Source organism: Lampetra planeri, chromosome 23 (genome assembly GCF_965212315.1).
Source record: "Lampetra planeri chromosome 23, kcLamPlan1.2.h2, whole genome shotgun sequence".
Lineage (NCBI taxonomy): Eukaryota > Metazoa > Chordata > Hyperoartia > Petromyzontiformes > Petromyzontidae > Lampetra > Lampetra planeri.
In genome coordinates, this window is record NC_136129.1 from 1333255 (window position 1) to 1351076 (window position 17822).

General features: G+C 48.7%; 1 protein-coding gene across 1 annotated transcript in view; it reads right to left on the reverse strand.

Annotated features, from left to right (window-relative positions):
- LOC144726512 (phosphatase and actin regulator 1-like) overlaps positions 1 to 17822 on the reverse strand; it is a 92201-nt gene that overhangs the window by 36501 nt on the left and 37878 nt on the right. Inside the window, 2 exon segments of the mRNA XM_078605308.1 lie at positions 6791 to 6871; positions 15027 to 15203. Coding sequence (XP_078461434.1) covers positions 6791 to 6871; positions 15027 to 15203 — 258 coding nt within the window.

Genomic DNA, 17822 nt, shown 5'->3' on the forward strand with positions numbered 1-17822 from the left:
CCACCGGCGACTCCTCGGGTGCTCGCTGACATTGAACAAACCGGCGATGAGCATCATCCGGTGGCTCATATGCATCTGCCATCTCGTCGAAAACTCCTCTCAATGTTTTCTTCTTCTCGGCCTTTATAGAACGGAAGAATCTCACTGACTCGTCATCGAGAAGAGTCGGTAAAACCTCCAATGCCTCAGCGTCTGTCCACCTTGCTGAGCGTACCGCCGCCAAAAATCTGCAGGCGAAAGCACTCCAATCGCGCCCGATGGAGAATTCTTTAACGGTCGTGAGATGACGACTCCGACTCCTTGTTGCACCGTCCTCAGCCGATGACTCACCAGGAGGCATATTCAAAATGGCGTCACATCGCAACGTGTTCAAGATGGCGGCCCCTCGCCGCGGAGAGCACAAGATGGCGGCTTCCCGCCGTTCTTCTCCTGCCACGCCCAAGATGGCGTCTTCTTGCCGCGTGGCCGATGGCGCCGACAGCGGAGGCAAGGCAGCAACCTGCGGACCTCCATCGGCTCTCCCCAACGCCGTCCTCGGCGTGACGAGCTCGCACAATTGCGCGAGCACGATTTTCAGCGTCTCCAGCTGCGCCGCCATCTGCCTCCATCGCCAATCCGCGTCCTCTGGGGCAGATGGGTCCACCGACGCGGCGACATCTTGGACTCCCGGACCCGTACTCGTTCCCGCATGGATCTCCTCTTCCATCGCAGGCAAGTCCACCGCCTGAGGAAGGTCGTCGTCGTCGGATGAAGATGCAGATGATGGCGCAGGAATCGTCTTTTTTCTGAGCTGTTTTGACATGCCGTTTCACTTCTGACACCAGTGTAATAAAGGACTCGATCACTGGGTCTGTCTCCGTTGTCCTTTATTTGGGTTCTTACACTTGTCCCACACGGCCCTCGCTCAGAGCCCCTCCGCTTGGCAACTCCACAGCTGCCTTCGCTTCCGTAGCCTCCTCGCTCCTGCAGCTCCGCTGCAGATCCCCTGTGCAGTCCTCCGGCTGCCCTCACTGCAGCTCCACCGCTGCTCCTCGTTCCTCCGTGCTCGGTCACCGCTGGCCGACGGTGCCGAGTCTTACTCTGCGTGTGTGGCGATCTCGCCACTCTCCAACCTCCGCCCTGCGTGGCCTCACTCTAACTCTATCCCCCACACTCTCCCGTCTATTCCGGTATCTCTCCCTTAAGACCTCACCCCTCTCTCCCACGTGACCTAACTCCTCCCCCCCATGACGTCATATCCGCGAAGCCGTTTACGCCCGCATTACACAAAGATGCCTTCACAGCATGGAAGAGTAGGCCAAATACCCACAAGATGGACCCTCCAGAGCAGTGGTTCTCAACTGGGGGTACGCGGGCCCCTTGGGGTACACATCGCAATGTCTCAGGGGGTACGTGAGGTGATTTATAAATACGTGAAATTATATAATACATGAGTCATTGGTAAATAGTTATGTATGAATCTGCCAACTTAAAATAACGACGATAAAATGTAGATCCATATGGTAGCCTAAAACGATATGAAAGGCCTTTATAAACTCATTGATCATTCGCAATTTCCAAGAGGAACCAGCGTGCACGAACAATCTACGTCATGCGTGCAGAGCGTCCGTTGAATTTTCTTTATTCGCTTGCACTGACTGGCTACTTAGGATATACCTCACAAAAATGGACAATCGGTTAAAATATTGACGTTCACCTTTGGCGCATTTATTTCTCAGAACCATGTTGGGCGCAGGCAAGCGGCTGTAACTCGGTTGAAACAAAAATTCAACAAGGGGGGTAACAGCAGTAGCTAAATAAGGTTGAGAACAGATGCTGGTTTACATTCCTTCTCGTGCAGGATCTTCTGCCAATAGCGGCATGAGTGACAGAATTACAGAGCCGCACCTTTACCGTGTATGGAATAACCATGATATTATAATTGACAAAATGCTTTGATTTATTTAATAACATTAAACAGTAAATACTTAACACGACTGAAACGACCACTATTTTTTTATTTTACCAGTTAAGGCTCACTGAGATGTGTAGATCTTTTTCAGAAGCGACCTGTTCACAAATGACAGCTCAAAGCAAGTGGCTTACAATGTGGAAGTTTATGGCAGCCAAAAAATCTATACGCGCGTTTCTTAGTGAGGAGGGAAAAACCGGAAGATCCGGAGAAAAACCCACGCGACCACGGTGAGAACATTCAAACTCCAAATATCCAGGCGTCAGGGTCGGGGTCGAACCCACGACCTCCTGCACACCACGCACATCAGCTTATTGGCACGCCGCACACGTTATAGTAAGTCCCCGGGTTGCGGAAGACCCGACTTACGGAAATCCGACTTTACAGAAATTCTTCCATAAGTCATGTTTTTAAAAAATCTATACGCGGAATGTTTGTGCGTTAGAGCAAGTAGTGCAGCGCGGTGAGGTTGCGGATGAATACCACGGAGCGAGGCGTGACATGGGCCACCTTACGCTTCACTCCACAAAAACGCCGCCTTCACCGAGCCCGAGTTTCACCGGATTAAGCTAAATGGAATTTTTTGTAGCATCACGTAATTATTTTCCTTTTGTAGCATTACATAATTGTTTTTTTCTATGCTCAGAACTTTTCCCAGGTTTCTATTGCTAGTTTTCTTAATTTTAACTTTATTTCATGAGTTATTTACTGTACGTGCTTTATTTAACACACTTACACTTCAATTGCGCATGGTCTCAGCATACAGCGAATGGGGAAGTCGAGGCCTAGCCTAATGCACCAGTAAAGGAACATTCGGAAGTGACTGCCTTCTGTTAACAATTACTATTACAATGTTTCGTGGTATTCATAAACAATTGGATACAGCATATGCTCTACTAGTTTCATAATGGGGAGTGTTCAGGTAGATATTCGATTAAATGAAAGTGCAGAGCGTATGTACAGCGATACGGAACAGGTAGCGATAGAAAACGGACGACAGCGCGAGACAATACTGAGAGAAGACGGTAGAGTAGGCACAACCATTTCTGGCCATGGGATTTTGGGGGAAACATTTTTCCGTTTCCGACACAAGGAAATTTCGGGTTATGCATCGTTCTCGGGAACCTAACCCTTCCGTCACCCGGGGACCGCCTGTATTTTCTCTCTTAGCTGATAACATCCCAGTGCTGGGCAATGGCCACTCCCAATCCTTCCTCTTCCCAGTGGCTAGGAGATGTTCACTACCTCGCCTGGTCTACAGGAGGTCGTGGGTGCGACCCCGACCCTGACGCCTGCTGCTGTATATTTGGAGTTTGCGTGTCTCTCTCCCCATGGTCGTATTGATTTTTTTTCGGGTCCTCCGGTTTTTCCCTCCACATTTATAAACATGGAGTGGGCCTTACCTGGTAAAATAAAAATAGTTTCGTTTCACAATCTCTTGCTACCTCCATCCAATGCGCTCCTCCGCATCTGGTCCCCACCATCTCATTTCTTGTCTCCCACTCCATTCCCTTCCCTCTATTGGCCTCCTTTCCCTCGTTATTCTTGCACATTCATCATCCAATGTCCTTGCCCAACCTAATTTCAGCTTGTTTTCATTTCGTGAATTATGTATGCTCAACTTCTTTCACACCGTACGTAGCCAACCGTGCTCATCGGAGGTGCGGAGGAAGGACAACAAACTAAACACAAAAAGGAGTTCCAAAGAAATCAGTTTTCTATTTATATTTAAAAGTGCATAGCTCCAGTGGGGTCCTATTATCGGAAGGAAGGGGATTCCAGACGGCCGCAGAAGGGCGCCTGAAAGCGCGCGATGCGGTGACCGTCTTTGTTCGATGGCCAGCCAAAAGCCCCCTGCCTGGGAAACATCTGTTACCCTGCTTTTAATTCTCAAGTCCTCATTTGTCCCTCGGTGCATCACGCGAAGGCCACCGAAAAGCCACGGCAAGGGGGCACGGCACGTCAGCCGAGTGGCCACACGCACCGCAGCTGCTGAGAGACGTATTCGCCTGACGTCTCATCGCCAGCTGCCCCTGGGGTCTCTGAGAGCCGCGTGCGATCTGAAGATGGGACACTCAAGTCAAGGAGGTCACGCTGATGGGAATCCTCCAATTGTAGCGAAAATGCTTTCAGAAGAGATGCTTGAACCGAGACGCCCTGACACGGGATGCCAGTGTTCCGACGGTAATTGCGTTACGCCGGGTCACGTGTACGCGAAACGAGACGTACACCGGAGCCAACGAGCGGCCGAGAATCACGATGAGCCCGTGAGCCCATGAGCTCGTGAGCCTTTGAGCCATTCCCCAGCCCCTTGCGATGGAGAGAGAGACGCGGCTCGCAAGGTGGCAGCACCTGTACCGCGTGCGGTCGCAAGGCGACAAATCATCATTCTAAAAATAGCCTCTGCCGATAAGTGTTCTTCTGCTGGCTCTGACAAAAGGGATTTCAAGAGGCAACAAAGTGTGCGTTGTGCACAAAGCAGAATCCTCGTGACAAGTGTTTATATTCCCTCTCAAGGGTGCACGGGGACTTCATAGATCTCTCCTGGACACACGTGCACGCGCTGGGGTTTGGGATGAGTTTGTATTGAATCTTCCAGATTCTGAATATTCAGATGTTTTGGGGGCAAAACTTGATTTCTTTGTGGGTTTTTGGTTCAAGTAACATTCATGGTTAAATTAAAAAACATTGTGGGCGATTTATTTTAATCGCTCAACGTTTCAATCAATTGGTAATTTGGCTAATTTTGCGTTTTTGAGTATTTAAACATTCACATATGAATCTGAATGTGTTTGTTTTAAAGGGCAATGCTGTTTATGTTTTAAGGACATCCTCGGCGAGCCTTAACCCCGGGGAGTAGACATTAAATGCATATTCCGTGTGTGCGTACACACACGTCTATTGCAAGGAGCAGTAGTGTAGTGGTTAGTGCACTGCGCAATGAACGTGGCGGCCCCAGTTTTATTCCCAGCTACGACAAGTAAGAGTGGCAGCGAATTTATGAACCGGTCCTAGGTCTCCCCTAGGTCGACTCAGCCTTAAATTAGTATCTGATGTGGTGTGTAAATACGTCATGGGGAGGCAAAGACGGCCAGGTGTGGGTTCAGGCCATACCATGCCCTCGTGTGCCGTGGCGGACTAAATAAGTGCTCACGAAGCAGCACTTGCCCCAACAGTCTGCTAAGGCTATAGAGGGGATCTTGGTATATTTTTTCTGATGAATGGAACAAGGGGGGGCGGGAGCGGACCGCTGCACATTGTCGGCTTTGGGGTGCCGTGGTGGTGAGATGTTAAACTCCCTCGCCCGGTATGCAGAATGTACATATGTAATGTACATACATTATGTATGTTGATGAACTGACCTGAAACAGGAGGAAGATTTCTCCACAATTCTGGTTGTCGCGTGACGAGGCTGGTTATTGTTGTTGTTGTAATTACCGGCGAAACGTCACGGTAGTCGAATTGTAAATGTTGTAGTGGGTTTACCCTCCAACACACAACCGGTGAGTGCTGAATTCATAACTAATTGGCACGTTTTGTTTACGTTACAAACCTTACTAATTAGCTGCGTCGGGTGGTGGCGGGTTTAACGACACATTTATATTTACACGATCTAACAAAAAAAAACTCTTTCATGGATGATATGCAGGAGGTTGTGGGTTCGATCCCGACCCTTACGCCTGCTGCTGTATATTTGCAGTTTGCATCTTTCTCTCTCTCCCCGTGTTGGCGTGGATTTTCCACCGGGCCCTCCAGTTTTTCCCTCCGCATTTAGAATCAACATCACGCGTTCAGAGTTTTTGGCCGCTGCTAGAAACTTTCACGCGATGATAATAAGCCACTTCGTTGGGCTATATTCGCGATAGCCAGGTCGCTTCTGAAAAAGAGCTGCACAGCTCAGTGGGGGGTTAAAATAAAAAATAGTTTCAGATTTTAGCTTCGGTTACGTGAAAGCGACGTTACGCGGTAAAGGACGAGGACGACGGGCGGATGATACAGCACGGCGTGGCACCGGGCGTATCCCTCGCCCTGCTGCAGCAACGCTCTCGCCGCCTGCTCACGTTCGCGCCCGCACGACCTTCAGAGCGGCGGTGCTTTTTTTGGTCGTTTAATAAATACGTCACGGTCACGTCCCGACTGTGCCGCTCTCAAGAGTTATTTTCACGAGGTTGTTAGGGGAATGTCCTTCCCGAATGCTCGCAGTCAGCAGAGTAATAATAATAATAATAGTCAAGTCACATTTGGTGTCCGCGCCATTCGTCTGGCGCATGGCGATCATCACGAACGACGGCGCTGGAGTATTTGGCTGCTATAAATTTCCACGTGATAAGCCGCTTCGTTGAGCTATCAATTTTTGTCACTTCTGAAAAAGGGCTTCTCATCTCGCCCCCATCATTTAATTCCCAGTCTCCCTCTCCATCCCCTTCCCTCTATCGGCCTCAATTCTCTCGTTAATCTCACATAGCCGTCCTCTGATGTCCATGCCCAACTTGATTTCATTCTTTATTTCACTTTCTGAATTATGTACTGAATGTATGCTGGACTTCTTTTGCACCGTACGTAGCCAACCGTGCTAATCGGAGGTGCGGGTGTGAGTGGGTGAGTGTGTGTGTGGGTCAGTGGGTGGGTATGTACGTTGAACTTCTTTTGCACCGTACATAGGGGCAATATTGCTGCTCCGTGCGATCCCAATTTGAGTTATTTTGCGGGGTAATTTTTGTGTCATTTCCAAAAATTTGGAACCCTGACAAATTCGTGTATTTTATTTATTTATTTATTACTTTTCTGTTTGGGTGGCGGTGCCCGGCCGGTGATGGCAGCAGCAGTGGAGGCGCTCACCTGTCCCGGCGAGCTCCTTCAAGACTCCTTTTCGAATCAGCTCCTCTCTGCTCGCACGGCTCGAAATCTTCTTCTCGAGAACTGCAAAGTTTAAAAGACAATCGGGAAGTAAAATTTCATCATCAACATCATTTAACAGGCGTGCTCCATCCACTGCTGGACTAGGGCCTGCACGTGCCGTTGACGGCGGCGCCTCTCGCACGACCCCGCAAACTCGCTTAGCGCAATAAAAATTTGAAACCGTTCAATGAACTATGGGACGGTTGACGTTCACTCTCCCAGCAGCTTACAATGTTTCCCGGCGAGCGGAGGAGGTTCACGAAAAATAGTAAAACCCACCAATCTTTTTAAAAGATATGTTTCATCCCTTCGCTGCGACGCGAAAAGACATGGAGCTCGCCGTAAGGGAACGCCGCCATCTCTGTACTTCTCCATTTTGGTTTCTTCCATCCGGTGGTGAGCGGCTCGCAATCGGAAGGTCGCAAGTTCAATCCTGGTTGTGGACCGACTCGAAACTAAAGTGAACCTATTTTATTTACCAGGGGTACAGCAGTAGCCAAACAAGGTTGAGAACCACTGATATACCGCTCCCTCTCGTGCAGGATCTTCTGCCAGCAGGGGCATGAGCGACTTAATTGCAGGGCTGCACATTTACCTCGTGTGGAATAGCTCTACGATTATAATTGACAAATACTTTAAAAAAATTATGAAAAATAACTTAATTTGCTTAACACTACTAAAACTATATTCTTGGTTCTTTCGGTAAAGTCACGTAGAAGGGAAATAATAAAATAATATTAATATAAAACAATAAATATTTTATTATTTCCCTTCTACGTGACTTTTCCGAAAGAACCAAGAATATGAATCCCTGCAGTCACAAAAGCTTTAAATCAAGATTTAACTACTAAAACTATCACAATTTTTTATTGTACCCACTGAGCTATGCAGATTTTCTAAGAGGTGACCAGGCCACACATTATAGCTCATGGAAGTGGCTTGACATATGTGGAAATTTATAGCAGCCAAATAATCTAAATGTGGAGGACAAAACTGGAGGACCCGGAGAAAAATCCAAGTGACCGCCACAGGAAGAGAGACACGCAAACTCCAAATACACAACAGGTGTTGTCAGGGTCGGAGTCGAACCCACTACCTCCTGCATAACAGGCGAGGCAGATAACATATCGCCACCACAGTGCCCCATTATCCCCCTGTCCGAGGTCGATAAAGCAAGTGCCACTTAGTGGACAGACTCAACTCCTCAATATGAATGCAGAATACTCCACGCCCTTGCTCAGGCCTGTAAACCGGCGTTCAGTGCCACCCCAACGCTCATTTGGGCAGAAAATCTCGTTGACTTCTCCGACATGGTGACTTAGCGACATTTGTCGCCGTTCACACACAAACACACACATCCATCTCACGATGCGCTGCAGCCGCGATACAAATTTCGATACGCTTGACACTGCGTGGCAGTTGATACCATCCACGCGGACCTCGGGGAAATCAATTCGCTGGCGCTATTGCTTAAAAAATAAAAAGAGTGGTCATTTAAAAAAAAAAATTCCGATAAAACGTTTCTTGAAAAAATATATAAAAGGTGATAGCAATTTAGCCATTAGATCCGTGGTAGAGGGGGCGGGGAGGGGCATTTGCAAGTAGGCGGAGAGACCCGTGCAGCCTGGCGGGTAAGCCCTTGCGGGGTCTCGCCTTCAGCACCCGCAAGACATAGCGCGCCGCCCGGTTTACATCTCCCCCACCGCCACCACATCGCGCCACTGCGCCAGTAAAGTGCAATCTAAGGGGCGGCCGGGTGACGCAATGCTAACACCCATGTGCCTCACAGCGAGAAGGGCTCTGGATTCGATTCCAGACTCGGCCGCCTCTCTCTGTCTGGAGTTTGCACGTTCTCTCCCCCTGTTCTGTGTGGGCTTTCTCCAGGTTCTCTGGTATCCTCCCATAGTTCTGTGGACAGTTTTCCACGGCCCTGCGGACCACCGGTGGAGCCATGGATCTACGGGCTGGGAACCACCGTTGTTGAGTACAGTATTCACAAGACTGGCACATGTACGTCTTAATCGAGCCCGCTTCACCTTCACAGAGCTCGACGCAAGCAAATGCCGTGGAATTCAACGAGATGCTTTCCTGTTGAAGTCGAGCCGACCTTCATCCGAGAAAGGTCACGGTGTGACGAATCTCACAATGGAGATGCTCCGGAGCTCAGTTAAATAGGCTTCAATGTAACGGGGAGGATCTTCTCTTTCAAGGGCTCTTTATTATCCAGACTGGCGCAGGTGTGGAGAGGCCCTCATCCAGCAGTGGATTTACAGGCGCCACAGATGGTCCGTGTGTACAATGTAAATCGGATGAGACTCAAGAGATGTTTCTGCAGATTTTCGCTTTCCAGTGTCCGAGCTACGAGCTCTGCATTCAGATCACACGCGCGGGCCACATAAAATATATTTCATTTGGGCAAATCCAACGCGACCGGGCGTGGGGGGGGGGGGCAGAGTAGAATCTACCGATAAAAATGCCGCACCCTGCATGAGCGAATGAGCTCTCTCGCTTTCGGTGCGGCTTCCAACAGCAACACAACTGCACCGCGATCGTGGCATCTGTTGGTCCTTCATTTTTCAATATTCGCTGGGAGACCGGAGTAGTTGGCACGTGACCAGCAGTAGCCACGGCCCGTGGCAAGAGGCACATTGGGTGTGGTGTGCCGGGGCGCGGAAATATATTCTGGGTCACCGACCCGGCTGAAATTAAAATCCGTGGGATTTTTCGATTCTGCAGAAGCGCCCCGGCCGGGAGGGAGGCTGCCCCGGTGCTCTCTCCAGCACAGCACCCTCCCACCCACCTCCCCGGGCGTTCGCAGCTCTGCTGTCGTACGGCTCTCCGATGAGCTTTCAAGCCGGACCGCGCGGTGCGTTGTTGTCCGGCGCCATGTCCGACGTTCGAGGTCCATGTGCCGGCGGCTTCTTCGGCACGTCACGTGGAGAGGAACATTCCCGGCACGTCACGTGGATCGAAACTTTCGGACACGGAGTCCGAACCAACGCGACGGCACGTCGTGAGAAACTCTCGCATCCCCTTTTGGTTTCACAGAATGAGCCTGCGGAGAGTTCGCAGTCTCTGCCGGGGAGCACCATCCGCATTCCCAACCCCCTGCCACCGCTGCCACGTCAGGATTCGCAGCCGCCGGAGCGCCTGGGTAATTCCCTCCGTAAAATGGGAAAATCTAATTGTTTATTTATCACGAGCTGGGAGCCCAGTAGAAACGCGCTTTTTTTTCTTTTTTGCAGAGGCACAACCTCAATCGAATTGGGGGGACAAAATGTGCTGCAAAATAGAACGGGCACCTGATCATTAACGGTCGCGGGCAAAAGAGGAACGTGTGGAAATATATACTGTGCAATGGTTAGTCATTCTCTATCCACTGCTGGATGGAGCCTCCTTCGAGTCATCGCCAATACTCGTGGTGCTGTGACGCTGCAATCCTTAATCAATAATGGAAATTAAAACAGCGTACGGCAGTACCCTCTGCAGGAAAGCAATCCTAGCAGCCTCCCAAGTGTTTGGTTGGGAGCGCCACTGGACAGAGCAACGGCGATTGTTACTATTTATTATGACATTTTGATTTCCCAGGAAAGCCTCGCCGAGTCTCACGACTCTCTGTCAGGAGGGTCCTGCCAGGTTTTCACAGGCACAGGGGCGATAGCTGCCATCTATGATCCCGAACGCGTAATTTGCGGAGTAATTCTTGTTTTCACTTGCACCACGGTAGCCGGCACAGAATGGCCTGCTCTGGCGAAATGACATCAAGGTATGTTTAAAGCCCATTGTGAGCGAAGCAGAGTTATAACAACCAACAAAGTTACAACAACCAACGATAAAAACACACGATCGGAGTGCAATGTAAAGGAAATGTAAGCAAATCACTAAACATACGTAAAGTAGATAAAGTATATGAGTTCAAATTGCATGAGTACACCAATTTCCAACCTTGGGCAAGGCAGCAAAACAACAGCAGGAACAGGTCCAGACCACACCAAGACAACAAAGCACAGTCAGTTCCTCAATATAATTGTGCATTGAAAGTTGTTGTGACCTGCAGTGTGGTGAGTGGGTGAGTGATTCAGTCGTTGTGACCTGCAGTGTGGTGAGTGGGTGAGTGAGTGGATGGGTGAGTTGGTGTGACCTGCAGTGTGGTGAGTGGGTGAGTGAGTTGTTGTTGTGGCCTGCAGTGTGGTGAGTGGGTGAGTGAGCTGTTGTGACCTGCAGTGTGGTGAGTGGGTGAGTGATTCAGTTGTTGTGACCTGCAGTGTAGTGAGTGGGTGACTGAGTGGATGGGTGAGTTGGTGTGACCTGCAGTGTGGTGAGTGGGTGAGTGAGTGAGTTGTTGTGGCCTGCAGTGAGGTGAGTGATTCAGTTGTTGTGACCTGCAGTGTAGTGAGTGGGTGACTGAGTGGGTGATTGAGTGAGTTGGTTGGTGTGACCTGCAGTGTGGTGAGTGGGTTAGTGACTGAGTGAGTTGTTGTGGCCTGCAGTGAGGTGAGTGATTCAGTTGTTGTGACCTGCAGTGTGGTCAGTGGGTGACTGAGTGAGTGATTGAGTGGATGAGTGAGCGAGTTGGTGTGACCTGCTGTGTAATGAGTGGGTGACTGAGTGAGTTGTTGATGTGACCTGCAGTGTGGTGAGTGGGTGACTGAGTGAGTTGGTTGGTGTGACCTGCAGTGTGGTGAGTGGGTGACTGAGTGAGTTGTTGTGACCTGCAGTGTGGTGAGTGGGTGACTGAGTGGGTGAGTGACTGAGTGCGTTGTTGTGACCTGCAGTGTGGTGAGTGGGTGACTGAGTGAGTTGTTGTGACCTGCAGTGTGGTGAGTGGGTGAGTGACTGAGTGAGTTGTTGTGACCTGCAGTGTGGTGAGTGGGTGAGTGACTGAGTGAGTTGTTGTGACCTGCAGTGTGGTGAGTGGGTGAGTGACTGAGTGAGTTGTTGTGACCTGCAGTGTGGTGAGTGGGTGACTGAGTGAGTGATTGAGTGGATGAGTGAGCGAGTTGGTGTGACCTGCTGTGTAATGAGTGGGTGACTGAGTGAGTTGTTGTTGTGACCTGCAGTGTGGTGAGTGGGTGACTGAGTGAGTTGGTTGGTGTGACCTGCAGTGTGGTGAGTGGGTGACTGAGTGGGTGACTGAGTGAGTTGTTGTGACCTGCAGTGTGGTGAGTGGGTGAGTGACTGAGTGAGTTGGTGTGACCTGCAGTGTGGTCAGTGGGTGACTGAGTGGATGGGTGAGTGAGTTGGTGTCACCTGCAGTGTACAGACATACAGAAAAAACAACACAGTACAGACACATACAGTAAAAACAACACAGTACAGATACGTACAGTAAAAACAACACAGTACAGAAACGTACAGTAAAAACAACAGCACAGACACGTAAAGTAAAAACAACACAGTAGACACGTACAGTAAAAACACCAATAGACACGTACAGTAAAAACAACGCAGTAGACACGTACAGTAAAAACAACAGTACAGACACGTACAGTAAAAACAACAGTACAGACACGTACAGTAAAAACAACAGTACAGACACGTACAGTAAAAACAACAGTACAGACACGTACAGTAAAAACAACACAGTAGACACGGACAGTAAAAACAACGCAGTACAGACACGTACAGTAAAAACTACACAATACAGACACGTACAGTAAAAACAACACGGTACAGACACGTACAGTAAAAACAACACAGTACAGACACGTACAGTAAAAACAACACAGTAGACACGTACAGTAAAAACACCAATACAGACACGTACAGTAAAAACACCAATACAGACACGTACAGTAAAAACAACGCAGTAGACACGTACAGTAAAAACAACAGTACAGACACGTACAGTAAAAACAACAGTACAGACACGTACAGTAAAAACAACAGCACAGACACGTACAGTAAAACAACACAGTAGACACGTACAGTAAAAACAACGCAGTACAGACACGTACAGTAAAAACTACCCAATACAGACACGTACAGTAAAAACAACACAGTACAGACACGTACAGTAAAAACAACACAGTACCGACACGTACAGTAAAAACTACACAGTACAGACACGTACAGTAAAACAACACAGTACAGACACGTACAGTAAAAACAACGCAGTACAGACACGTACAGTAAAAACAACACAGTACAGACACGTACAGTAAAAACAACAGCACAGACACGTACAGTAAAAACAACACAGTAGACACGTACAGTAAAAACACCAATACAGACACGTACAGTAAAAGCAACGCAGAAGACACGTACAGTAAAAACAACAGTACAGACACGTACAGTAAAAACAACAGTACAGACACGTACAGTAAAAACAACACAGTAGACACGTACAGTAAAAACAACGCAGTACAGACACGCACAGTAAAAACAACACAGTACAGATACGTACAGTAAAAACAACACAGTACAGACACGTACAGTAAAAACTACAGCACAGACACGTACAGTAAAAACAACACAGTACAGACACGTACAGTAAAAACAACGCAGTACAGACACGTACAATAAAAACAACGCAGTACAGACACGTACAGTAAAAACACAGTACAGACACGTACAGTAAAAACGACACAGTAGACACGTACAGTAAAAACAACACAGTACAGGCACGTACAGTAAAAACAACACAGTACAGACACGTACAGTAAAAACAACACAGTACAGACATGTACAGTAAAAACAACACCGTACAGACACATACAGTAAAAACAACAGTACAGACACGTACAGTAAAAACACAGTACAGACACATACAGTAAAAACAACAGTACAGACACGTACAGTAAGAACAACACAGTACAGACACGTACAGTAAAAAAAACAGTAGACACGTACAGTAAAAACAACACAGTACAGACACGTACAGTAAAAACAACACAGTACAGACACGTACAGTAAAAACTACAGTACAGGCACGTACAGTAAAACAACAGTACAGACACGTACAGTAAAAACAGTACAGACACGTACACTAAAAATAACGCAGTACAGACACGTACAGTAAAAACAACACAGTACAGACACGTACAGTAAAAACTACACAGTACAGACACGTATAGTAAAAACAACAGTACAGACACGTACAGTAAAAACGCAGTACAGACACGTACAGTAAAAACAACGCAGTACAGACTGGGCCCTGTGTTTTTACACGCTTTTATTTCCTCAATGTTTACCCACTTCCCAATGTGCTATCGACTGCAAACTTGGTATAGCTATGTCATACTGATGACAACACGATATTCTATCATAAAAAATCCAAAACATATATTTTGAAACTTTTTACACGCTTTTATTTAACTTACTGTATGTGTTGTTGTATCCAAAAATATTGTAACTCAATTTCAACCGTATTCCCAATATCGTATCGACTTCAAACTTCGTATAGCTTTGTCATAGTGATGAAAATACTATATTCTATCATTGAAAATTAAATATATATATTTTTAAACAATATTTTTAACGGCTCGAATTGTCCACGCTCAACTGACGTTGCCTGTAAATCACCACGTGGTCCCTGACGTCACGGCAAGCCTCGGGGAGCCACGCCCAGGGGCGGGGGTGTGGAAGGAGGGGAGGGGCGATGGGGGCAGGGGGAAGGGCAGCTCGGACAGGACATTTCATTAAAGCGTGTTTAAAAAAAAGGATTTTTAAATATTTTATTACTATACGAGAGGCATTGTAGAAGGCACACACACACGTGAATAACATCAAACTATTTATAAAATAACGGGCTTTTGGCAGGCCACGTCCCGGCCAGAAGACATGACAGCCCGAGGGGCTGAGACTATTCGATGGCGGCAAGGGATAGAAGGCATCCGCCGACGAGATGCCATGGGGAGACATCCAGCGGTGAATTGACCGTGGCTGACGACGACGGATTTGCGCTCGAGACTTCCCTGCCGGCACCCATCGCTCCCATCTAGAGGCCAACCGAAATCCGGTTTCGGCGCCGAAAGTTGGAAAATGGCCTCTTTCGGCATAGTTTCGGTTTAGGCCGAAAGTACATTTTCACTTTCGGTTTACTTTCGGTTTGGGCTGAAAGTCAATTTTTCACTTTCGGTTTCGGATGAAACTAGAAATTCAGTTTCGGTTGGCCTCTCCTCCCGTCACCCTCCCCACACACCGCGCCCGCAACAATCGTCGCTCGTCTCCTCACCCGCGCTCGTCTGCTGGAACTTCTCGCTCTTCTTCTTCTTGCGCCACTTCCACGGCTTGAAGATCCTCCCGAAGCCCGAGAACTTGCTGCTGCTGCGCCTGCGTGCGGGCGGCGTGTGCCCGCTGCCCGGCATCAGCGCGTCCGTGCGCATCGCCGCCAGCCGGGTGAGGTCATCCACTGCGCGCACAAACACAATATCAGTAATATTTAAAACAAACAAAAACACGCTTTTATGAAATGCACCGTACTCGTAATGGAAGAACTCCACGACTCGAGGAAGTGGCCCCGAAGCTTGCCATAACGTAAGGGACCGTGGTGATTTACAGCCAACGTCAGTTGAGCGTGGACAATTAGACCCAAGTTGAAACATAACATATAAAAAATAATATTAAAAAATATATATTTAAAATTTTTAAAAATAGAATATAGTATTGTCATCAGTATGACATATGTATACCAAGTTTGCAGTCGATACCACATTGGGAAGTGGATTAAAATTGATTTACAAGATTTGAGGAGACAAAAACAACAACAACGACAACAACAACAGAGTGAGTTAAAATAAAGTGTGTAATAATAAAAATATCCCCGCCACCACCACCCCGGTGTAGGCTTAGCAGACTGTTGGGGCAAGTGCTGTGAGGAGCGAGCAACGGCGCCTATGAAGGCCGGCACTGTGGCACACGAAGTGGTGGGTGGCCAACACCATGCCGGGCTGCCTTTGTCTCCCTCGTGGCGATGTTTACACGTCGCACCAGGTACTCATTTGAGGCCCAGTCGACCTAAGGGAGGCCCAGGACCGGTTCAAATAATCGTCGCTGGTGTTGGCAGTGGGCGGGAATCAAACTCGGGTCACCGGGTTCATACCACAGCGCTGCACACTCAACACATGGGGAGAAGGTGACACACGATTCTTTTTTGTTAAAATTTGAGCTTGTTTACCCAGGAAAGCCTCACTCGGTCTCAAGACTTTGTTGAGGATGGTCCTGCCACATTTTCAACAATAGAGGAAGATGTTGCTCTCTGTGTAATCCCAATTGAGTAATTTGGAGGTAATGTCTCAGAATTGGGATGTTTGCCCAATACCAGGTGCATTGTTGTTGTATTATCTATGGGAGGAACCAAACTAAACTATTGTTATTTTATCAGATAAGGCCCACTGAGCTATGCAGCTCTTTTTCACAAGCGACCTGGTTACCAAAAGTGATAGTTCAACTTAGTGGCTTATCATGTAGAAATGTATCGCAGTCAAATACTCTAAACGCATGTTTCTAAATGTGGAGGGGAAAACTGGGAGGACCCCGAAAAAAATACATGCGACCAGAGGGAAAACATGCAAACTCCAAAAACACAGGCGTCAGAGTCGGGATCGAACCCACGACCTCATGTATACCAGGCAAGGGAGTTAACATCTCGCCACCACGGCAGAAACCAGAGAACCTGGTGGAAACCCATGTAGAACATCTGGAGAACAAACTCCACACAGCGAGGTGCCCGAGTCAAGAATCGAACCCTGGCACTTGTTGCTTTGAGGCGCAAGTCGACCGGCTCACTCACCAACCTCCCACATGTGAATCTTAAACGTGCCTCTTGGGACGGCCCTGTTTCCAAACTCGTTTTTGAATCAGTGGCCTCGACATTTACACGACCGGACGTTCAGCTTTGTTGAGCTGGTGGGTCTGGACAAGGCTGAGAGGGTTGGTAGATGCAATGTGGTGGTCACCAGGTGCACACACAGTCGTGAGCAGCAACACAGCTGCCACTGCGTGTTGTGAACTCTGGCAGCCTTCCGTGCTCACGTCGTGGATCGCCGTCATCAGCCCGAGGGGACCGCGAACTCACGCAATGGCGCTGGCCACACAGGGCCCAGTCACCTGGGCACACAGGGCCCAGTCACCTGGCCACACGTCTCTCCCACACGGGGCCCAGTCACCTGGCCACGCCACGAGCAGCAGCCGCACGAGCAGCAGAATCCCAATATCGTGACAATTCCCGACACGGGACGCTCCCGGCTTCCCACCCACAACAACACGAAACTGCGCTGCCATCAAAACCGTTAACACAAGCGCGGCGATAAAATCTCAAACTGGAGATGGGATATAAAAATAAAATTTACACGCGCAAAAGATTATTATTATTATTTACGACGTAAAGGAATAAATCAGACGGCTGGGAGCGGTCTCCCCTCCTCCCACCACCACCTAGCCGTCACCATAGCGGCGAGGCGGCGGCACCACCCCGCATTTGTCAATTCAAGGTCAACAGAGCTCCGACCCAGCGCCTGCGGAATCCGCGGGGTCCTCATCGCAGCGACGGCGACAACAAAAAGACGCGTGCGACACGAGCGCGCCAAGCCATCGAGGCGATCTCCGATTCCGTAATTGATTTTTGGTGTGAGGCCTACGTAATGATCTTGGGCGTTAGTGAGCCGTGAACCTCCCTCTCCTCTCCCGCACCAAGGGGGGCAGGAACTGTGGCAGCCCCCGGCCGTCTGGGACACGGCCACCGTTGTCCCGCTGCTGCCGCACATTCGCAACAGCGCGCGCTCTACATCGACCTTTAAGATACACTCAAAGGCCCCCATGTCTTTATTGAAGTCCATGTCTTTCTTAAAGGCCACATCTTAAAGGCCACCTCTTAAAGGCCACTCCTACTGCGAAGGCCACCTCTACATGAAGGCCACGTCTACATGAAGGCCACCTTTACATAAAGGCCACCTCTACATGAAGGCCACCTCTACATGAAGGCCACCTCTACCTCAAAGGCCCCAACATCTCTTTGGCCCGGCTTTAGAGC